Here is a 24528-nt window from a genome sequence, read left to right on the forward strand (position 1 = left end):
GTATTTACCGGTCCCAGGTGGGCCGCGAAAATGTCTGAGACTTAAAAGTGGGCCTTGAGTTGGAAAAGGTTGGGAACCACTGCTCTAAGGGGGTTGCACGGTAAAATGTGTGCAAGTAAGTCAATAATGAATATGGCCTAATTCACAACACACAAAGAGTTAAACACTCCACAAACTGTGCTGCAGAGCAAACAGTAACAATGATCTGTTATCCTGAGTCCAAACAGAATGAAACAATTAATTCTCAATGTATCAAACTAAGAAATGTTCCAGTTTTTGTCTGGAATGAAAATAAAAGAAAAAGATTTGTACCACGATATCTTCAGGGAAGAGGTTATCGCTGAAGGAACCGTCATCAAAGTTGACTTCATAGAAAGTGTCTTTGGACAGCTGCACAACATCACACTGGTAGTAGCGACCATTCTTGTGCTTGCAGATCACCTTCTGTCCCACCGTCAGTTCATGCATGGCTGCTTTATTACGCTGTTAAAGAAAAACATACGTGCCCTCCTTTATGATACAGCACACACAAGAAACTACATTAAACCAAAAATCTTTCACCACTGTGAAAAAATCATAAAATCTTAAAAAAAAGGTCCAAACTGGCACCTTACCTCATTAGGAATGGGGCCCTTGTGTCTACAGCAGGTAACATGGACCACAAAGGGCCATTCACCTGGCTGCATGAGGACTCGAGCTGCCTGAGCACAGGTGGGATGGTAAGCTGTGGGACAGCGGCCATGAGAGCACTGCACGCAGCAACCAGACACTTTCTTCATCCTCTTCTTACAGAAGTAACATTTCTGTTAGGAGTTATGAAAAAAAAAACACAGGCTCAATAATGCAATGCAATGCTCTGTTGCAATAACTGTTTGAGAAGGAGATCCATCGCAAACCTTTTGCCCCACTGCCAAAAATTGTCAGATTTGACACTGCAGGTCATGTTTTCTTTTAAAAAATACAGTTTTCTTTGTTTTGTTTTTTTTGATTATCTTTTACCTGCACATTTGCAAATGTGCAGGGTTAACAGTATTTCTGTTCACCAGAGTGTCATGCCCTTGTTGGAACAGAGCAACAGGGTTGTTACTCAGCAGATGGGATTTTAAATGAAAGAGCACTGGGCTTTAACCTACCAACTTAAATCTCTGTAGAGGGATTCCACTCAAATCCACTGGACTTCTTTCTCTGATATTGATGAAGCGGGCTTCCAGCACAGCAACAGCACAAAGCACATGTACCCACCTGCAACGCAAACAGTCACAGAGTGTCTTGTGATGTCATAAAGAGAGGAGATATCTAGAATCCTTTTCATAAATGTTTCAATGACTTCATCAGGCAGTAAAGTACTGTTACTGTCCATTCTGTTTGACAACCCATTTCACACTCAGCTGACACTTTTGTCTCTATATGTCTTTCAAACACCCTCTATTAATGGAGATTTGACCTTTGATGTTTTTCTAATGGGTGCTCTTAAACTTTTAAATCATTGGCCAAAGTTTTGCCAATTAAACATCAATGTATTCTTAATTTCTTATAAAACAGCTCTTACATTTTTTAAAACACTGGTACAAGTTTAGCCAGTTAAACACCAATGTATTCTTAATTACCAATTCTTCATTACTTATAAAACAGTAAAAATGAATAAATGAGACATTTATGAAAATAATTCTATTTAGTGTCAGAGTCTTGCACAATGATGTTCTTGTGCCATTTTTCCACTTACACTGAGCTCTGACGCCATTCAACCCTCAGTCCCCACCGCTGTCTTCTCAGTATCATACAGAAGAAAGCTACAGCCAGGTAACATTACAGGAGTAAGCTGGGCAAAGCTTGCTGATGGGCAACTTTATAACCACATTGTGAGATTATCAGTGACTTAGCATGTCTCCCATTTCAGTTTAACTCTCTTTGCCATGAGTCATGACAAGTGACGCATGCTTTGTTGTGGTAATGCTTTTCATCTATGTTGCATTATTAATTTTGTTCTGGCTTAAGTCTGTCTGTAAAACTGAACACATAAAGAAACATACATTAATCTCTTAAAAATTCCTGTTCAATACTTTTCAACATGGTAAACATCACCTAACCATAGGAAAACTATAGGAAAAACCCCTGATAGCTTAATTAGCATCAATTCCACTAACTGTGCTTGACACAGAAATATGGAAATACTCAAAGTTTGACACTGTTTTAAGGTTATATAATTTTATAATTATTATTATATAATTTCCCAGAGGTTTGATGCTTTTTTGCATGTTTTTGTACTTGAAAGTTCCACTCTGTTGTAAAGTACAGAAAATACTAAAGGATAAAGTGTTGTAAAACAGTAAAATTTTCTTCCTGCATCTCTGTTGTTATAAGCATTAAAAGGATGGGGGAACAGTAATGTTATTCATGATGTAAATTTAAGGTTAATCAGTTTTCAGAATTTTTTTTTCTGCCAAATATTGGCCTCAAAATAACATACCAGTCAGGCTGAAATCTTACCTGTATACTTACTTTTATTAAATATAACAATTTGCATTGAGTTAAGCTTTTCACTGTAGAAAGTGTAAAAAACTGGCTTTTTGATTTTAAGTAACTTTTATTGGGTAACTCTTTTAATTTAGTTTTGAAAAACAGAGGGATATTTCTTGTCTGTAACTTTAGCATAATTTTTTTATTCTAAAAACACTTTCTAAAAAATAAACTAACAACAAACTACAAAGAAAAAAAAAAATACTAACAATTATCAACACATAATACTCTTTTCCTTATACACCACCTCACTTGGGGCAGTGATCCACTCTCATGGCTTCTCCTACCACTGCTATGCTGACGACACTCAGCTCTTCCTGTCTTTTCCTCCTGATGACATAACTCTCTTGAGAGATCAGCGTGTCTGGCTGATATCTCCACATGGATGAAGGAACGCCACCTTCAGCTAAATCTGTCCAAAACTGAGCTCATTGTCCTTCCTGCTTGTTCCTTGGTTCAACTATAGATCAATGTCCTGCTTGATTCCAATCAACTTGTGCCCACAAACTCTGCCAGAAATCTAGGTGTCATGATCGATGACCAGCTGACCTTTAAGGTTCATGTGGCCTCAATTTCACGGTCTTGTCGATATGCCCTCTATAACATCAGAAGGATCAGACCCTACCTGACACAACAAGCCACGCAGCGTCTGGTACAGTCCCTTGTGATATTATGCATTGACTACTGCAATTCCCTCCTAGCAGGCCTTCCTGTGTACATTTAAACCTCTGCATATGATCCAGAATGCAGCAGCACACCAGGTCTTTAACCAGTCCAAAACAGCACAAGTCACCCAGCTGTTAATCTCGCTTCACTGGCTTCCAGTAGCTGCTCGAATCAAATTCAAAGCTCTTCTTCTGGCTTACAAAACATCAACAAGAATGGCTCCTGCCTATCTGGGGTCCCTCATCCAGGCATACACTCCCTCTCGCTCACTACGCTCTGCTTGTGAAAGACGCCTGGTGCTCCCAGCCCAGCGCGGCTCTAAATCACGAACCAGACTCTTCTCCTCTGTTGTGCCCAAATGGTGGAATGAATTATCTAACTCCATACGATCTGCAGAGTCCCTTTCTACTTTTAAGAGAAGTCTGAAAAACTTATCTGTTCAGGGAACACCTATGCACTTAACCTGACCCTTCTCCTCTTTGCCCTCAGGGGTAGAATTAGTCAGTAGGTCCAAGACTCAGCTCTTGTGATTTTTTAGCACTATTACTGAATTTTGTTGAAGATTGAGGTATACTGTTGCAGCAATTAATTGCGGTTTGTTGGCTTGTTGATTATTGCACCACCCCCCCCCCCACCCCCCCCACCCCCCCACCCCCCCCAAAAAAAAAAAAAAAAAAAAAAAAAACCTTGCACTTAATGGCAGCACCTGCAGCCGAACAACTTGTAGCTTTGTTGTCGCACTAACTAGGTTTTCCTTCCATCTAAATTCTTGCTTGTACTGTACGTCGCTTTGGACAAAGCGCCTGCTAAATGAAACTGTAAACTGTAAACATGTCTCACTTCTTGTTATAATGTTATAACGTAATACTTTTTGTACAGATGTCTGGGAACCAGTCAGAAAAGAATAAAAGGCTCCTAAATAAATAAATAAAGAGATAATTTAATTCTTGTAAATCTGCAAACCATAAATACATTCCCCCCTCCATTTATAAGTTTTACATTGTTTAACTGTGACCGGGATTCAGTCTGAAAAGAACAATGAGCAGCTGAATATGTTTTGAGCCCCTGTGATTGAGCACTTCCTCCAGTTTGGGAATAAATGGGTCTCATGAAGTACGGAATCTTATTCCAGATAACTCTTTGCAGTAGCTTACTTGTTGTTGTTTGCTTTCTGCAGTGCACCTCCTCTTAGCAAACATAGACAGCAATTCTGCACCAGGGAAAAATAAGACAGCATAAACTCAATATTAATCAACAAGAAGAAACATATATTTGTTAACATGGATTTATATCTGCTAAAAAGGCTTTAGGTAAAAAGCAATGCATCACATGTTTACAGACCTCAGCCATGGCATTAGCCTTGCAGCGGGCACATTTCCACTCCTCACTCACACCTGCTGGATTCACACCATAACAGCCTGAAAGACACAATCATAGGGATGGGTATCTTTCACATTCGAAATGACACGGTCCTGATGCTCAGTGCCTGGCAATTGGCATTGGTGCTCAACGGTGCTAATTTTCAGAACTTTCGAATAGTAAATATTAATTTGTTTAATAAAAAAATCTCAAAGTTTTCAATTTTGTTATAAACTTATAATATATGTATAAATGTATGTTTTATATTTATTCTCAGTGTATAAACTTACAATGCTGTGTTTCTGTCCAGTATGGAAAATCCCCTGCTCTTCTACTCCCTCACTGTTACAGGGATGTGTTTAGGTACCAAAACATAGAATCGTTTGATTTTACGTGAATTAGTATTCAGTACTAAAGACAGAATTCAGTTGGTACCTATTATAACCTAATTTGGTACCTGTCCGTACACAAAGAATAATTAGAGTAGTCAGGTTCAAATAGCTTTAATCTTGAGCAGTTTGGACAAACTGAAGGGTCTGCTCTAGTTGATTTGTGTTGCATTGGCTCTTCTTTTTGCAATGCTCTGTGAAAACATGCTAACCAAGGAGGCAAGTGTCTAGAGTTTTAAAATTCAATTTTTCTTTGTTTTGCCTGATACCAACTTTTAGCTACTTGGCAGGTTGGGGTGTCCTTGTTTTTTTGTGATGTGCCAAATGTTTTCAGAGGGTGACAATAGTCAGTTTAGCTCCTGGACTACTCTGCTTTGGAACCATACATTAAGGATGTTTGTCACTGCCCTGTTGAAATTATGTGAGGTGTTTACTGAAAAAGTATTGTTGGGATGGCAGCGTGTGTTGCTCCAAAACCTGTATGCTGCTGCATGTGCAGCATTAATGGTAACACCACACCACAGCTGATTTGTGATTGATTTTTTCTATGGATAGGTCAAGTTATATAAAACAAAAAGAGTGCAATCTGGGCCTGCTCTCATTGGGTCTTTTTTCATGATATGATGCTTTGTAATAGAAATGGTCTTGTTAACTGATTGATGATTGTTTGATACCAAAAACTGCTGGCCTAATGTGAGAAACACATTTTAATTTCAACAACATCAGAGAACACTGCAGGACTTAACATTTAAGGCTTTAGCATGTTCCAGGCTAACAAGTGTTTGACTGGTACAATGGTAAATTATGGCATTCAGACTGTTTTAAATATTTCTTGTATGTAGTCTGAGTTTAAGAGAATATATACTGACTGGTGTGAACCCGAACGTTGCACTGAGAGCAGCTGATGAGGAGGCTGGTTCCATCTGCTTCCAGTTGAGGTGTGACAGGTTGCTCCTTACACTCAGAGTCCTCCTCCGTGGTGGTGGTGAAACACGTCTCTGGGATCAATGGTTTTGTTCGCATATGCCCTCCAGCCACCATTATGGGATTGTCTCCACCATTAGCACATTCATTCTGACAGGAACAGCACAATGAAACAAAGACATCTTTTTAACAATTGGCCAAATGTATGCAAGGTTATGCTTTAGTGAAACATTAAACTTTTCTACATTCATAAAGTTATGTCTGCCAAGTGCTGTGTGTACCATGTTGCTGCACTCAAATCTTCACTTCATACATTACAGAAGCACTCTGCTTTCATTCCAAATTACAACTTAAATTATCGATGATTGCATGAGATAAGATAACAGAATACAAAATACATCTGAGATTCTGAGGTACCAAATGCAACTACAAGTACTGAAGTTTCGCGACCATTATTTAATGTAATTGGCGAATGTTTGTGGCCAATGGCTAGTGCTAGTATAAATACACTAGTCTGATGGTCAATGAACTTTTTGTTTACTTACCCTTTGTTACTATCTTACAGTCAGGTGAGGTCAGTCTGTTTCTTTTCTTGTAATTATGGTGGGACCTACAAGTTTTTTTTTCCAGTTTAACTGATCGAGGGATCCCTGGGCAGTTTTTCTTCTTTACTTGTCTGAATCCTAGTTTCCCATTCTCATCGCATCATAAAAACTAGGGCATTACCCAACTCTTTCAGTAACCATTCTATTGTTTTTTGCATTAGGAAAATCAAAATGCCTTGTCTTCCTTTTAAATTCATCAAAATAAGGAAAACCAATAATACTAGACAATTTCCATGGAAATCGTGAGGGGCTTTTTCACATTCATTACACACAGTGAAATAGTTGTCAAACGAGCCCCAGCCCCAAATTAATAAACATGCTCAATAGACAACAAAAAAAGTCAAAGGTCATCATTTACCTTGGATAAAAGGATGGGATCTTATAGACTTACTTAAACAAAGACACAAGGCATGGAAAAAATACCATGCAACAAATGATTCCCTTGACTTGAAGGCCTCAAAGAGCTGTGGAACAAATGCAAAATCAGCACAAGAAATGCTAAGGCAAATTACTACAAGGACTGTTGTCAACCAATTTTAAGAACTCAAAGCAATTTTAGAAGAGAATCAACACCATAACCAATGAACTGTTAAAAAATCAAAATAAACGAATCGTTGACCAACTATTAATTGCAGAGGCATTTAGCCAACACTGCTCTACAATAGGCAGCCCATTGTCTAGTTATTCTCACTCTGTAACCTGATTTAGAATGTATGTGACTGTCACTTTTAGAACTATCACACCATCTGATGTCCAACAGGTCACTGATGGTTCTAACTATGGATGCAATGCTAGTCCTGGTGGTCTGGAGATTACGTTTTTTAAACTTGCCTCTCATGTATTATCGTTTTCCTGGCTGATTTATTTATTTATGCTGAAATGCTGATTCAGCACCACCAAGGAGGTCCAGCAGAAGCCCTGCTGTAGCCCTGGCAGATCCAGACTACGCAGACGACATCTGCCTGATATCTGACCGCGTAGAGCAGGCACAGGAGCTCCTGAACAGAGTGGAGGTGGAATGTGCTAAGGTTGGCCTCAGACTAAACGCAAAGAAGACAGGTAATGACCTATAACATCCACATTGACCATCTGCCTATTAAAACATCAGACGGCAACACTGCGAGAGGTCAGTGAACTGGGTTCCTGGGTAAACTCCATAGAACAGGACCTTAAGATCAGGAAGGCACTAGCATGGAGGGCCCTGAACGGTTTGTCAAGAGCATTGTGCTCAAATCTCCCTCAACACATAAAGCTGAATCTATTACACGCCACTGTAGAGTCTGTCTTACTGTATGGCTGTGAAAGCTGGACCCTGACACCCACCCTGCAAAAGTCCCTGGATGGGTGCTACACCAGAATATTTTGGGCTGTTCTGAATGTCGACCAGAACATCCACATTTCCAACAAAGATCTCAGGCAACTGCCGAGACTAAGCAAGAAAGTAGCAGCTAGGAGGATGAGGCTGGCCGGCCGCTGCCACAGACATCGGGAGCTCCCGGCCAGCAGGCTGGTCCTGTGGGAACCAACACGTGGGCATCGATCCCGAGGATGTCTCATGCTAACATATGTGGACGTCCTGAAAAGGGATGCAGGAGCTGGAAGCTCCTCGCAGCTGGCTGGGTGTATGGAGAGCCGGAAGGATTGGAGACTCCGATGGAAGCTGGTCTGAGGACGACTGAGAGAGATTTCAACATATTGTTCTCCTGTGACTTTAGTAATCGCTCGGGCTTGCAATGAGCCGCCTCCTCCACAGCAGAGGAAGCCCCTATTGCTCTTCTGTTTGTTCCTTCTTTTCCATCTCATCTTCCAAAATTTTGATTTGTTTCTCCTCCTAGGGCTTTGAGAAAACCCCACATATATCAAAACTAGGCTTGTAGGTCTCGAGACTGGTCTTGGTCGCGAGACCACTTTTTCGTGGTCTCGGTCTTGTCACGGCCTCGACAGTCTTTGGTCTCTGTCTTGTCTTGGTCTCGGGGTCTCCCGTTCTCAGACTGACATATCGGTCTCAGAGGGATTAGAAGCAAACAATATGTCCAGGCACACTGCTGGCTTTGTAGAGCACAACTTTCTATAATGGCTTTTATTATTTCTACACGCCCTTTGAGTATTTTGTGACAAACGTCTGTGCTCATCCTGTTTGTGACTGCGGTGAAGCAGACGGGGAGCAGATGATGAGCACATCAATTTAACCTGAGTGAGAGAGAGAGACACGTCGCATGCTTGGGGAGTCATCTGACTCTTACCTGGGGAAAGTAAAGTCACATTTTGCGTCGTAACTCCCCCTAATCCATGAGTTGAACCCTCTGTTCAGCATAAATCTATCTTTTGATGAGCGAAGCAACATAACGCACCTGCAGAGAAATTTGCACTGACGTGCAGAGGTGTGTCCAGATACCTTAGAATGGGGTGCCCCGACCAGGGCACTCGCTATGTATGTGTTAAAAATACAGGATTGAAAGGATACAGCTTTAACTAATTAAATAAATAAATTAATAAATAATGATAATAATAATAATATTAAGAACTATCATTAAAACAAAAGAAAAAACATTAAAGGGACTGTGAGGACTTTACAAGTAATCTTGAAATAGTTTCTGTTCTATGCCTGATTGTAATACACAACTTAAAATGAGACTATCAGCATCAACATAGCTTATTTCCAAATGCTATTTCTCAGCTTCTCTCTTTGGTCGGACAGGACTGGATTGATTTACAGAATGTCGAAGTCTTTATGACAACACCACGCCAGCTGACGGGGTTCAATAGAGAGAAGAGAGGTCTGTGTTTTTCTCCACTGAAAACGATTTCTGTGATTAATTTTGTAGTGATGGTGGACACTGGAGCCTAACTGTTGGACAGAAAAATGACAGAAGAGCAGAAGAAAGAGAAACAGGAGAGAGATAGAGTGTCGGCTCAAACACTGGCTAAACTTTGTGATAATGTTGACTCCAACCCACAGTCAGCAGTTATTCTGCAGTGGTCTGTTCAAACTTGAGAGTCTATCAATAAAATGAAGAGTGAGGTTACTTTAGTTCTGATTGGTGAGGTTGGAGTTGGTAGATGAACTCTGGTGGGACAGAACCAGGATTCATTAATGTTACACGCTACAGACAAGTCTCAGGGCAACTGGCTGTGAGTAAAGCTAAATGTAGCCGGCTACTGAACTTTGCGACTACCTGACAAAGTTAGCTTGTTGTCACGTTTCAAACTGTAGCTCTACCTAATTGTTGATAAATATCTTTACCTTGTTAAATATGTTTAATATGATTATTCTAAAAAGACACTGGGCATTTTTGGGTGGTGTCAGTGCACAACTTTCTGTCTCACTCCATCTGCTTTTTATTAAAATAACACATCACTGCTTCAGCATCTGCCAAATATAGAATTGTTGAGTGTATACCTCCTGCTCGAACTGGGATGCAGCCATACCACGACAAACACATTAATTCACAGTTCACACACAAGACATGCACTGTCTCTGTACTGAAATAATACAATTGTTATATTTAATAATCATATTTATACCATGCAGCTGAACCCCAGGGTGGTGCTTTTGCTCTTTAACTCATGCAGATTATGGTGTAATAGTAACTCCAACCCTAGACTGTTTTTTTTCTTTTTTTGGTCTCGGTCTTGGTCTTGGTTTGACTAAGTCTTGGTCTTGGCTTGTTCTGTTTCGGTCTTAGTCTTGGTCTTGTCTTGGTCTCGTTACCTTCTGGTCTTGGTCTTGGCTGAGGCGGTCTTCACTACAAGTCTAATCAAAATGTGCGGCTTGATGGGGAAAGGTGTGCTATGACTTGTTTTGTTATTTCATGAATTTTTGGCCAAATTATTCACAAAAAACGGCAAAAAAACAGTCCCATAAAGAATCTTCAACTCTCCCCCCTAATTTTCCCTCAACTTTGAGATGTTAACACTTTAGCAAACTACCACCTACAGACTCCCACTTTTGCTTTAAAATGTTTACAAATCTCTCGGCTATTCATGTTTGATCTAGCTTCTAGACATCTTCAACAGTTTTTGAGATTCAACTATTTAAGCAAATTGTTGGAGCCATAATTTAGTTTTGTTTTCTTCTTGGTTTCTTTTGTTTGTTGTATGTTCAAGAACGTTCAAGAACGCAATTTTTTGTTCTGCCATTAAGTGGTGTTTAAAAGGGATTTAAGAAGCCTGAGTCAATGAGCCAGGTGTGTGTGGAATGGGAGGTATACAGTTTTTTAACCATGCTTGTTGGAACGGGGGTGAAACGTTTTGGTTATTTGTGTTTAACGTGGATTATTTGTTTTCTTTTTGGGTGAATAATAAACGGGTCAAGGCATCCAAAGCTCAAAGGACAATGGTATTGTTTTTTTCAAGTTTTGATTTCCGTTACTACTTAAACGTGCGTCTGAGAAGTTCTTCCCTTCGCACCGGAAAAATGTAGTCTTATTGGAAGACTCTACACAACTTAAACCTTTCAGTTTTCTGCTGAGACTTCAGCTCCCAGAGGACGGAACATCTTCAGCTAGAGTGAAGGAGGCTGCTGCTGATCATGACCGATGGAGGTTTGTTTACTTTAGTTGGATAACTTGTAGCTTTAGGAATTTACGTGATTTAAACGATGGAGGAAGGTACCCAATAAATTACTTTAAAAAAAGAAAAAGCACATAGTTTGTAGAAAAAGCTTAATAGTTTGTTTTATTTCTTCATTTGCACTCTTGTTAATTTACCTTGCTATCTTACTCCTCTGCGTGCCTTTGAACTGGCTCCCTGGGACAAATATTTTATTTAATTAAACTGAAATGAAAAATGTGAAACTATAATAACCGAAGTGCACACACGTTTGTGTGTGTGTGTGTGAACACGGGGTAGGGGGGCCTTTGTCATGCACGACAGAGAGCAGAGGAGAATTATCAATAGGGGACCATTCACACAGCTACAAAACCACAGATTTGCTTTCAACCAAATAGGACACTCATGCTTCCTTCCCGTGCCGGTACACACTCATACAAACGCATGCATACCTGGCAAAATATACTTCTAAAGATACCATCCCAAAGGTTTTCAGTTGCATGTCTTCTGTCAATTATTGGGTCTCAAACCCCCCGAGACCCCCCGTATTTCACACAGTGGCAATAGTATTTTTCTGTTGACTAAGAGCACAAGCATTTTATTTTCTGTGATGCTGGAAGTTTGCAGAGCTAAGCAGTAAAGTGTTTGTGATTGGAGCATGGCAGCCTTGGTGCTAAGTACCTGCTGGTATGTGTAAAAGAGCGTGCAGATGGAGCAGTATGGAGGTTTGGAGCCCGCACACTGGTTATACTCCCTCTCTTTCTTCAAATTGGGGGGTCCACTCTGCCACAAGGGAGCCAGAGGCTTAGCCAAGCTTCCCCCCTCCATGCCACCTTCTTCCACTGGTAGGGCCTCCTGTGGAGCCTCTGATGTATACACAGAGAGGACATTCACATTAAAAAAGACATTATAGAGGCTCTATTTGTACATCTCAACTTCAGTGGGTTTAAGCTGATGTGACAGACCTTCATCGCTCATGCCGTCCTTAATGAGAGGATGGTGGCCTGGGAGCTGTCCCAGGTCAGGTCTTAGCTCGCCATCTCTTGTTACCTCCTCTTTTATCTGCTGGATATGCAAACTGTGGTTATTGACAGCATCTTTGCTGAAAAGGATTTTTTATGCCTCTGAAAACTGAAATCTGTTTTGTTGCTCCCATAGTTCTTTGATTTTCTAGAGATAGTTTAAAGTCTACTGAATTTCTGTCACTGGATCCACAGACCAATCTGAGAGGATCATTTCAGATGGTTACAGAAGAGTGAAACGAATATAATCAAAATCTTAGATCTAACAAAAACTTCCTAAAATAGTGAAATTTTTCTGTTTCTGAAAATGTTTTTGCAGGACATTTCTCTTTTGCCCCCTGAGTATCCCATGACTAAAAATGGAGTGAACTATACAACTATAATGTTGAACAAAACACTTCTCTAAATTATTCATCTACTCAGAATCTGAATGCCACAGAAGTGTATTCTCTTCTTCCACCACACTTTAATTTATTACCAAATTGGTTCTTGTTCGTGAATGGTTTAGAGCAGCGGTTCCCAAACTTTTCAGGCTGTGCACCCCCTTTTACCTCCTGACTTAGCCGATGCACACCCAATGCCAGAAACATGAAAAAGGAAAAGGCGTAGTCTTTAAAGGCACATATATGGTATCAAATTTTCTTAAACTTGATACCTTAATTTACTGTTAACACAGAACAGAATGTACAATAATGGGCCCAATGATTTCTCACATAAACAAACAGTGGGGAGAATAACAGTAAGTAACAATATAAAAATGACAATGATAATATTTAAAAGTCAAGTAAAAGTCAAGTACGGTTGCCGAGCAATGAATAGCAGTCATTACTAGGTAACAAAGTTTCAGCATTTAAATATTTTAACTGTTAACCCACATTAAAAAGTTTTTAAATTATTAATTTAATTATTTATGTATCTATTTATTGATACAATATCAATAAATGATGTTGCTTAGCTGCCATTACACTTACACACTCGTGCACCCCCTAGCAATAGCTCGCATACCAGAGGGGGTGCGCACACCACACTTTGGAAATCCCTGTTTTAGAGCATCAATATTTTTAGAGTCTATTGAATATTTGAGCTGTACTGTTGGATTTCACAGTTCTGTGTATTAAAAGGTTATCTGAAAATTAAAAAAATAGGTTAATAGAATCATCACTACTGTTGCATTCTATTAACATCAAATGTAGGCTACCGATAAAGTCCACTCACTGCTTTGCAAATATGCTTGTATTCTTTTTCCATCTCGCTGTCGCTGCTCTCAACCTTCCTCTCCTCCTTGGCTGGGAGTTCTCCCTCTCCTCCGTAGTCTCCTTTGGCATAGCTGTGAACGTGCAGGACATCTGCAGGGCTCATAGTCCTCTGAAACACGTTATGTGTCTGGCTGCTGGTAAGCTTTGGTTCCCCACAGATGATAGCCTTCTCAGAGCACAGAGGGACTGCCTGTTTCTCAGAGGCACTGAACGTTGAGACTCCATTTTTCTCTTTTTTTGGAGGACTCTGTCTGTTCAAGCTTTTCTTTGCAATGACTTTAAGATAAGATTTAGACTGCAGCCTCTTATGTTTATCCAGTTTACGCTTCAGCTTGGCAGCTTTTATTGTTTCTGAAAGAAAAGTACAACACCCATATGATTGCTTAAGTAGTAGCTTACTGAAGTTTGTTACGTATTAAACAAAGTAAGGGGTTTATTCCAATAGGCCAGCAAGTCTCACCAACAAGGACTTTTACAAGATAGGTGTAGGCCTTACCTTGTTCACGTTGAACTACAAAAATGTATGAACATACAAGAACATAAGGTGTCATAAAATTGGATGATGGAATCTAAGAGAATGGATGCTTGGAGTAAAGTTTGTTAGTCCATGAAAATATCTAGGTAGACCTCATCAGAATAAGAATGAGCTGTCTGTCTATTGGTCCATGCAATCCTGAGATAAAATGGAAAACCCACTTATAGGGTGAGACTTGGAAGAAATAACAATTATAAGACATTTGTGATACCAGCTATTGAGAACAAAATGATCTGAGAAAGATAAAAGTTTTCCTGTTCGGACAGTGTGTTTGAAAGTACTTTTAATCCAGTGCTGGCTGATAATAAGGGCATTTTATGAGATGTTTTACAAATCTGCCAACGAAATTGGACTTAAAAATGACTGTGAGGACTTTCTAAGTGATCTCGAAAAAGTTTCTCTTTTAGATTCATGCCTGATCCTAATCTACACTTTACAATGAGATCAGCACCTAAATATTCTGTTCAAACTTGAGAGTCCATCAATAAAATGAAGAGCCAGGTTACATTAGCTCAGCTTGGTGAGGTTCTACAACATGTGATTAAATCCTAACCCTGAGGCTGAATACAGGAACACTGTGCAGTACCTTTATATGAGCTTTCTGAAACTCTCGTCAGTGAGGCTTTGTCCGTCTTTGGTTCTGATTCCTTCATCAAGAGTGAAGGCTTCAGGTCTTCAGATTCTTCAAACGCTTCCAGATGACATTTGGTCCTGACTTGAGGCTTAGGACTGAGGCATGCAAGACATTAGTGGAACAGCAATACTCAGAGGGAGAGACTTTCACAGCACAGCCATCATTTTAAGTTAAGATGACAAATATTTGATAAAAGCAAATATTTGTTATGCTCTTCATAACAAAGTGAGAAACTCTACAGCACAACTTGTAGGTTATATCTCTTGTGACATAAATACTTAACTTGCCTGAAAGTGGAGGCTGATGAGTCAGGCTAAGGTTATGATATTGGCAGTAACGTGCAGTGAGGTCCATGACGAGGGAGGCAGGCAGCCAGCTAAAGTTGAAATTTTTATATGTGTGTGTAATATATACGGTGTACTGCTCACATTTGCTAATACAAACTGTTACTTGCCAGCCCTGCCCCTTTAACGCGACAGTCTGTGCTGTGTGTCTGTGTGTGTGTGCGCGTGTGACATGGCAGGAGAGACGGTCTGAGTGCATGCATGGTGTGTGTGGGGCGGGAGTCTCTTATCTTCTGAGAGTTATATAAGTTGTATAAGATGAGAGCAGAAAAAGTTTAAAGGATTTAGGAAAAGCGAAACTAAACCTGTTGTTTTCCTGGACAGGTGTATTTGGCTCCTCAGATTCATCTTCATCTGGACTCAGTTTTGGAGTCTCTGTGGTGTCTTTGAGAAAATGAGCCACTTCTAGTGTCGGTTTGGAGTGGTCGATGGGAGTGTCGTCTTTCCCTGCTTTCCACAAGTGGTAACGTTCTGGTTGAAACTTGTGCACGAACACATCCATGGAAATCTTTACAATGTCCTGCCGGCATGAACACTGGAAAGAAACACAGACCAATATTTTAGGCTATATCTACATGTGATTGTTGAAGAAAAGGGTCAGATGTTGGTGTTCTTGCTTACTTGCCCTTCAGGCACGTACTAATAGGTACAAATTTTCCTTTGTGCCACGAGCAATCACTGCAGTCAACTTGCACAACTCTTAATGGCAATGCTCAGATGACCTGACATATTTTATCCTTGTTTGACGATTGACAACTGGTTTTACCCATGACCTCACTTCTTCATTTATTGATTTATTCTTAAACCCTTTAAATCATTTTACATCTCCGGGGGGTTGTTCATGTTACGTTTGAATATGTTTGTTCTTGCGACGTTGTCCTGTACAAATGTTTATTTATTGATTGTTGTTGTTTTATGTGCCCACACTGCAAACAAAATTTCCCCTGGAGGGACAATAAAAGCTCTGAACTGAACTGAACTGAACAGGGCAACTGCTTCCTCCCAAATTTATTTGCCCCTTCTAAATTCCTGTCTGCCCTGTCTAGGAGGTACTTTTCTGGCATACTGTGCACACATTTTGCTTACAACAAACTTAAAACTAAAATCCACTGCCTGACAACTGAGGAAAGCAATACGCTACACTTCTTTTGTAAGGAAACTATATCTATTAGCTACAAGTTAGCCCACTGAAAATAATATCGTCACCCAATTTAATTAATGGCCTAAGTCATTTGTTTAAGGAAAATTAGTTCTAGCTAAAATTGTCCCTTGATAATGCTGGCCATCTCTGGTAAAATTGCTTAAAGCTTTAGCTAAAAGGGCCATGTTCTTTATGCCCTATAGTAGGGTTAGACGATATATACATATATAATGGCCTATGTCAAGAGGGTGACTTAGGCCATTTTATATTTCTAGCCCAAGTCAAAATTTTGGATTATTTAGGATAAAATATGTGACTTTGGGCAATTTAACAAGCTTTCATGATGGCGGCTGCTTCAAGAAGAAACAGAATCTTTAGTGCAGAAGAAGCTGTAAACATGATTCTTGAATCAACAGGTGAGTGATTGGGTTCACTATCATAAAGGCTAGGGTATAATGTTGTGTTGTAAGTTAGTCTAAATTTCACAAGTTATAGTTAAACTACAAATTTCTTTAAGAAGATTTTTTTTTTAAATAAAATAATGAGGCCAACCAACCACAATAAGTTGCTGTAACAATATACTTCAACATTCAACAACATTAAATAGTTAGTGCTGAAAATTATCTAAGACCTGGGTCTGAGACCTTCTGACTCATTCTACCCCAAAGGACAAAAAGAGGGCAAGTGTCAGATTAAGTGCTTAAGTGTTCCCTAAACAGGTTCCATGCGCTGTGCAGTTTTGAATCAAAGAAATATTTTTGCTTTTTGGTAGGTGATGTAGTATGTATACTCAGCGTATGATTGACCTGATATTTGTTCAATTTGGGTTGAAGTTATTTAAGTTTTGAGTCTGCTTTATGGAATTAAAGGGGAGTTAATAGTCAGGTTTCAAAAAGTTGTCATAACTGGATGTTGGAATGGGTTAAGTTCAATAAAAAACCCAGCAAAGAAGACCTGAAGAAGTGAGGAAAGGGCCTGCCTCCTGACCAATTTGATTTACCTGACATTTGTTTAATTTAACACAGGTTAATTTCAATTTTCTCCCTGTTTGTTACCTGGTTAAAGGTAAATTACGCTGCTTTTCTCATCAGCGGATGGATTTAAGCTAAACGGAGGGTTCAGTTGGTGGAAAAGACAGGACTCAACTTTTCCCTGAGTCTTTCCAATTGAAAGATAATGTAGATTGCCCATCAGTGTCCCGTCATGCTCCATCCATATCACCTAAAAATTTCCTTTGATAGAGTGAAGTGTTCTGGGAAAAACTGATATATGTTTCTTCACTTTCTAAATCTAAAAATGACCAGGGCATTATTTTTGAAAGCAGCATGCATGTCATTAACATAATTAAAATGATAGTGTAAATTTAACAATGATCTGATCAAATGATCCAGTGAACCGATTTGCTTTGTAGATGTTTCTTTAAAAGACAGAAAAAAAGAGAAGAAAATAATTAAATTAATAAATAGAAAGGCTCAGAGTTGTGCTTGGATGGCCTTGCATGTTTTGCTTGCTGAAGCTGCCCCGGACATTCGGGCAACCATTAATTTTGGGCCCTGAAGAACTTTATAAAGTGCTTTAAGAAAAGCTTTTCTTTTTCTTCTTCTTCTTCTTCTTATTATTATTACTATAATTATTATTATTATCATCATTTCTATTATTATTATTATTAGTTGTAGTAGCAGTAGCACAACACCATTTTCAATACTTGATTAGTTATTCAAACTTCTTGAGTCACTCCTCAGGCAATAGATTCAAAGATGGCTGTTTGTGTACCAGTGTTGCCCGTTTGCCGTAATCAATCCAACGTTGGGTGGCAAAGTTGGTGGATTCTGCACAGTTGAAGCCATGGTTAAAAGCAGCATGATAGCTAAATGGAAACGTCACGATGAACTGCCCAGCCTCCTGAACAACCTAAATATAAAACCAACATAAAATCACAAATAAAATCAACTGTTTTACCATTCTGTCTGAACAGCATTTTTTAATTTTCATCAATTAGTTTTACTGCATACAAAAAAGTCCCCTAAATAAAAGTGAAGCTTAAACATGTTTTTCTGGATTTTATCGTGGGGCCACAATATAATGAATGCATGTCACCTTCTCAAATGGTATGCCATATTTTTTCAAAATTGAAGGTGAAATCAAAGTCATCTTATGGCGCAGGAAAGCTTCACAGCTCTGAGCATTTCCAGGGAAGAAACCTATAAATAGAGGAAACATCAGCACAAGCAACCAATACTGAATGTGTACATATAATCAGTAAAACTGAACATAACATACGATAAGTGATGTTAAGCTCATAGAATGCATGTGTGTCAAACACCAAACACCGCAAGTTATTTCAACAGAATGATATCAAAACTGTGGCAGCCAGACATCTTGGAAGGTTAGGATATTTCTTGACGCATACACTTGCACCTCTGGTTTGTCACTGCACACAGTTGCTTGTCCAACCTGCCTCTGCCCCTGGTGTGTCTTTCTACATGAACAGTTCAGTAAAGTAGCACGCAACATGTAATTTGGATTTTTTTACTAAGATAGAGGGTAGGTGTTTGATTTGTCATAGACACAATTAAAACTGACTGACACTAGCACCCACCACACTGCAATCAAAAGCAGAGAGCAAGAACGACCACGAGTTAATGGACTGTTGATGACAATCAAAAAAGGGGAAAATACTGAGATTTGGTCAAGCAAGTTAGAATGAGCACTTTGGTAGCCATAAATACTGATAAAAGGACCCCTGGTAGAGCTTGTCCCAGAAACACTGCACTACTACACTTGCGTTAATAATGAAGTTTGATTGAAGATTAAAAAGTGTTTGCCTGTTGTTACACATTCATTAATTTTTTTGAAGTTTTACAGCGACCCATCACGCACCTCTGGCAAGTCGTTCCAGTCTTTTCCCGTGCTCTGGTGGAACAGCATACCTGAAGACAACATACAAATTTATATAAGTTAATGATGACTATATGGACAGTATTTTAGCTTGGGATATGGTTTGCTAGCAGTTAAAAACTTGTTAAAGATAAAACTTAATTCAAAGTGACAGAATTTCCAGGATAAATTGTACATGTAGCAGTCATGACTGATAGGAGGTCAAAGAGTCCAAAAGCGGGGCTGGCAAAACAGGGGAAACTGCCCCTTACTTTCAATTCATAGCTCTAAAGGACAAAAATATTTGTGTGAAATGCACTCTATGCCCAGGCCAAAGGTGTCTTTCAACTGCAAACTCAATAAGCAGCTTGTCGAAACATTCGATTGGCCAGAACCACACTACAAAACTTGTGTCAAAACATCCTGCTCACCACCAAGAGCACCAGTCGAAAGGTTTTTTAGTCTGGGAAAAAGTTTTAGTCTGGCAGCCCTGTTCTGACCCTAAGGAGGAACAGGCTGTCAGATCAAATATTCAAAAGACTTTTACTTATGCAATACAAATACTATTTTTAAGAATAGAGAAAAAATATACATTTTATGAGATAAAGTGAAATTTATTTCTCTTAAACCCACTTTTTTTTTTGCCCTGATTTCATGCAAGCTGGTTTTGTTGTCAGGAGCAGGCCCACATTTGATTCAGTTACCCACATTGCCTCTTTCATTCTGTAGTTTGTGGATTTAAAACTGAGGCACGTTTCTTTGTGCTGACAGGGTAACTGTTCTTTAAGTGAATGGCTTAGTGTTATCTGACATTTTGTTTAGATGTATGCAATAACACACTTTATGGAAAGGCTTAAGAGATGCCCTTTAGTGAAAACTGTAAATAAAGAGACGAAAGGGTCATGATGTTTGTCCTAGTCCTAGTCCTGCCTGATAAATTTGGGCATTAAAAAAGTGGAACGTAAAGTAACTAGCAGTAAAGTTACTTTTTAAATGCATTAATTAGTAAAGTAATCTCAGTACAACTTACATAAGTAACTACTAACTTGTAACTAATTACTTTATGTGGGGAACTACCCCAACACTGCCAATAATGGCCTCTCTATTTTTAAAAAGTAAATAAATAATCAATATTAATTGATAAATCAAAATTAAATAAACACTTTGTATACAGAGAAATCAGCTGAAAGCTCATTGCTGATAATACATTGCTTTTTCTTAAGCAATGTATTTTAGAGGTTGGCATAAGATGAAAGAAACGTTAAAGACATTCTTGATGTCGTATTTTATTTAACTATCTAAATATTACTCTGTGAAGGGCTGATAGTCTGCCTGAAAATGGTCTGCATTTGTATGATTGAATAATTTTCCTCCACAGACAGATTTTCCTCACCCTACCACGCTCCCCTCCTACATGAAACTTGCGTACTTGAACTCAGAGCTGGTGTGAGATTTGAGTGTACCCTATACCCACATTCAGACTGATAGACTGCAATGTATGTATGGACGTGAGCATACACCCATTTTTGGGTTGTACACACGTTTGATAATTGAGTTGATTTAAAAAGCTCAGTTTCCTGGAGGCAAAAAGTGGAGCGAGTCTTTACATTCCTATATTATCCATTGTGTTGCACAAGATTCCTGTGTCAATGGTGTGGCTGAGCATCTCCTTATCAGTTACTGAGGGCTGACAGAAAGACCAGTGGTAAATGGTAAATGGTAAATGGACATGAGCTTATATAGCGCTTTTCTAGTCATGGACTACTCAAAGCTGCTGTACACCACAGGTCACACTTACCCATCCACACCCATTTGCTCTAACATTCCCACACTGATGTCATTTCTGCTCGCTCATCTGCCAGTAAACTGGGCTCCATGCTACAGAGGAGCTCCATAACTTTACTGTGATTGCTTGATAGGCTGCAGGTGGGTCTATGTGCCCACTGGCTGCAAAGAATTCACTGGGAAATACACTCCCTCTACCAACTACCCCAGCCCAAGAGTGAAGTATGGCTCTCTACTGTCCCTGTAAAATCATAAAATCTTAGTATGGGGAGTCCACTCCTCCTCCGCACTACGTGGTTTGGGATGGCCCTTGATGTGGCTAGTGTGTAGGGGGTAGTTTGTAAGTGGGCCTATGAGGGGCCATTTCCTCTGTTTTGCTACAGGGGGTAAAAAAAAAAAAACACTTTAGACAATCAATATTCCAGTAATGTTGGTACACTGGAAATGTTTACAGAAAACTGAATTACATGGGCAAACATTTCAAGTCAATATTGGTTTGGGATGGCTCTTAATGTGGCTTGTGTGGAGGGGGCAGTTTGTAAGTGGGCCTATAAGGGGCCATTTCCTCTGTTTTGCTACAGGGAGTAAAGAAAAACACTTAAGACAATCAATATTCCAGTAATGTTGGTACACTGAGTAAAATGTTTACAGAAAACTGAATTACATGGGCAAACATTTCAAGTCAATATTTAATTTAACAAAATAACATCAAGATACAGATTTAACCCATCCGTTTAAAGTAGTAGGTAGCTGGAAGGCTTAAACGACATGGGATATTTATCTGTGTAGCAGTGTGAATATTTAGCAGTTACTATACCAAGACTTTGGCTCTCCAAAGTGAAGATAGTTGATGCTGTAGAGATCCATGTCCTCTGTATGCCATGCAAATGAACTTTTCCACATCCCAAAATCAAGGTACGGTGTCTTGACCCCTTTAATCTTGATTCCACTTTCTTTTTCTACATCTTCAAGGATGGTGTTGAGACAGCTGATGTTCCACTCATTCACGTCCTGCAAAAGATGGATTCAGCAGAAGTTTTCAAAATAATACTGATGTCAAAATCAAACCTTTAAAACATCAGACAGGTAAGGACATAAATCCAGGTGGTTGAGTTACCAGGGTTTTTCCAAGCAGGTTCTCTCATTACTGAAATGCAAGTGTTCCAAGCATACTGGCCACAACAAACACTTTCACAAGTGCATTTTATGAATTTTAACAATCGTATCAGAAAAAATCATATGTATAAGAACATTTTTTGCATTTGAGATTTATTTTTCAGAGAATGGATTTCTGTTGTTTTTTTTTAATGCAAATCTTTTTGTGAGCACTTATCAATTTATCAAGTTTCTTCTACTAGCTGAGGTGCCACCTGTTGCTTTATTAATGGGGATGAATAAAGTTTTTTTTTTTTTGTATTTGAACTGATTTGATTCACACTGGATCCTGTTTAGCAATCCTGGTGATGTCAGAGGGGCAGGTGAGAGAAGGTTACTGGTCTCTAAAAAGGCGGCGGTAATGTTAGCAGCTGTGTTTATTTTAAAGGTCAGTCAACCCCAGGGCTCATAAAAGGGGAGCTAAATGAGGATTGTTTAATGTTAACTCTACCACAACAGCCAGGGAACATTCATCACTGTGGCACGCCAACAGCTGCGGAATCACTAGAACTATTTTTTCCCCCTTTTTTTTTTTTTACAACACTGTATTATGGACCATTACAAATTAAATAATCCTTTAATTAACTTTTTTGCCAATGAAATAACTTTTCCTGTTGGCCCATTGGAGGAAGTTTTGGCACTATGTGTTTTGATGCACTGGACAGATTACAAAACAGTGTTATCACCACATCAAAAACATTGCAACAGTCATAAGACTTTATAAAAGTAGTCAGAGGCAGCCCTCTCCTAACTCTTCAAGCGGGAGAACCATGGTATGGTGTTAATGTGGTGGCTCCATCAAACCTGTGACAACTCACTGAATCATACAGTGTTCCAGAGACATCAGCCCCATACAATGGTGGGTTAAAGGTCAAGTTCTTCCAGAACTTTCTCTCCAGCTCATCAGAATCTACACACTGTGGTTTGCAGAACCTGTGGGATGTTATTTTGAGATCAGTGAAAACTATTACAAATTCAACAAGAGTGAAATGAATCTACTTTAAAAGGTTTCGTATATTTGATCATAACAGTCATTTCCATCTATCAGTTAACTGAGGCTCATATTTGGAACACTGCACTGTACTTTTCTATTTTGGAGGTCTTTCGGAACTCCTGGACAGTCATTGGCTTCTTCTGGATGTTGTACTGCGTAAACAGTCCTGATTGACCAGTCACTACCTGCTGAACTGGAGCAGGAATTATCATTTCATCGATATCATCATACGTCTGCCTTGGTTTCCAGCTTTTGGGCGGAATAACCTGCAATAAGAATCAGAAACACTTCATTAATCCCTTGGAGAAATTCATAACAGTGCTACTTAAAACTTTGTGGACGATCTGACTGAAGTAGATTGCAGCGCCACCTTTGGCCAGAATCTTTGATGTTTTGATAAAGACTCTGCTTCCCATGAGCACTTGCCCACACTGCCGTGTGCACATGAATCTAATGGGGGTCTCTTGGGGGGTGTTGAGGATTTTCCAACACCCAACTAAAAAATGTCCACTAGAACACCCATTGAAGTCAGAGCTATGAATCAGAAACCCAGAGAAAAAAAAACACACTGGACTTCACCGAGTTTGGTTCATTTTATGACAACTTCAGCTTCCACAGAAAAGTTACAAGTGAATGGCGACACATTGTCAAAAATTATCTTGTGGCAGATTTAGTTGACAGATTTAATTATGGATATTGTTTGCAATAACTTGCTGCTGAATCAAGTTATCTACTTACTGTTTTTGTCTGTAGAATAGAATAGAATAGAATAGAATAGAACAGAATAGAATAGAATAGAATAGAATTTGTCATTGCAACAAGTACTACGAAATTGCAAAAGCCCTTCAGTAATAATAATAGTAATGCATTTAATTTAAAAGCGCCTTTCAGGACACTCAAGGACGCTGAACAAGAGTAAAAACAACCACAATAAAATCAACAGTAAAAATAACATCAACAACAATGATAAAAACCAACAATAGAAAAAGCACACATCAGAGAAGAACCGGTGGGGAGTGGAGGTAGGTGAATGTCAAGAGGGGTAAGCAGTCCTGAACAGGTGAGTTTTGAGTTTGGATTTGAAAGGAGTCAGAGAGGTCAGGTTGCGGAGATCTGGCAGAAGAGAGTTCCAGAGCTGGGGAGCAGAGCGACTGAGGGCCCTGTTCCCCATGGTGCTGAGGCGGGCAGAGGGTACAGTGAGGTGGGTGGAGGAGGAGAATCTGAGGGAGCGGGCTGGAGTGGCAACGTTGAGGAGTCAATCTTACGGTCGGTGAGGAGATCCTGAATGAGATGACCCCTGCTTGTAAGTGAGCGAATGTTGAACAGACCGAAGATGACTGAGGTGTTGTCCTGTTTGACAGCTGCGTTAGCCGACCGAGCTAGGCTGGCTAACGCGCTGTGGTCGACTGTCCGGCCAGAAGTTTTGGGACGGCGGCGAGAGGTGGATCAAAAGGATTTTATTGCTGAAGAGTTGTTGTGCGGGACCCACGGTGAATGTGTTTTCGCCGGGGAGGAAGAGCGATGTCGGGGTGTTGGAGAAGCCCAGGTGGTGCAGGCTGGGGCACGCGCCAGCGGATCCAGAGGAGCTTAGCAGCAGTGTACTGATAAAGTCCAGTAACAGGATGATGGCACACGGATAATGATGTCCAGAGAAGAGCAGATCAGAAGCACAGCGGGCTGATCCGCATAGTGACAGCAGCAGGGACGATGTAGAGAGAGCAGGAAGCAGAGATCTGACCAGGGGGCTATGTTTGCCAGTGTGTTAAGACCACAA

General features: G+C 39.7%; 1 protein-coding gene across 5 annotated transcripts in view; it reads right to left on the reverse strand.

Annotated features, from left to right (window-relative positions):
* LOC141789539 (lysine-specific demethylase 4A-like) overlaps window positions 1-24528 on the reverse strand; it is a 64737-nt gene that overhangs the window by 4505 nt on the left and 35704 nt on the right. For 2 of the 5 annotated variants that reach the window (XM_074669001.1, XM_074669003.1), the window contains exons 3-19: window positions 22845-23020; window positions 22579-22693; window positions 21423-21616; window positions 18824-18873; window positions 18041-18144; window positions 17717-17854; window positions 15108-15337; window positions 14411-14553; window positions 13249-13640; window positions 11977-12076; window positions 11693-11877; window positions 5801-6005; window positions 4525-4601; window positions 4338-4393; window positions 1134-1242; window positions 615-803; window positions 313-483 (exon numbers count right to left, since the gene is read on the reverse strand). In XM_074669001.1, the coding sequence (XP_074525102.1) occupies window positions 313-483; window positions 615-803; window positions 1134-1242; window positions 4338-4393; window positions 4525-4601; window positions 5801-6005; window positions 11693-11877; window positions 11977-12076; window positions 13249-13640; window positions 14411-14553; window positions 15108-15337; window positions 17717-17854; window positions 18041-18144; window positions 18824-18873; window positions 21423-21616; window positions 22579-22693; window positions 22845-23020 (2634 nt within the window). The remainder of the gene's footprint in view (window positions 1-312; window positions 484-614; window positions 804-1133; window positions 1243-4337; window positions 4394-4524; window positions 4602-5800; window positions 6006-11692; window positions 11878-11976; window positions 12077-13248; window positions 13641-14410; window positions 14554-15107; window positions 15338-17716; window positions 17855-18040; window positions 18145-18823; window positions 18874-21422; window positions 21617-22578; window positions 22694-22844; window positions 23021-24528) is intronic. The other 3 variants (XM_074669002.1, XM_074669004.1, XM_074669005.1) reach the window with 3 other exon arrangements.

Source organism: Halichoeres trimaculatus, unplaced genomic scaffold (genome assembly GCF_033239565.1).
Source record: "Halichoeres trimaculatus isolate MK-OKI-2021-1 unplaced genomic scaffold, fHalTri1.1 fHalTri1_scaffold_4, whole genome shotgun sequence".
Classification (NCBI taxonomy): Eukaryota; Metazoa; Chordata; class Actinopteri; order Labriformes; family Labridae; genus Halichoeres; species Halichoeres trimaculatus.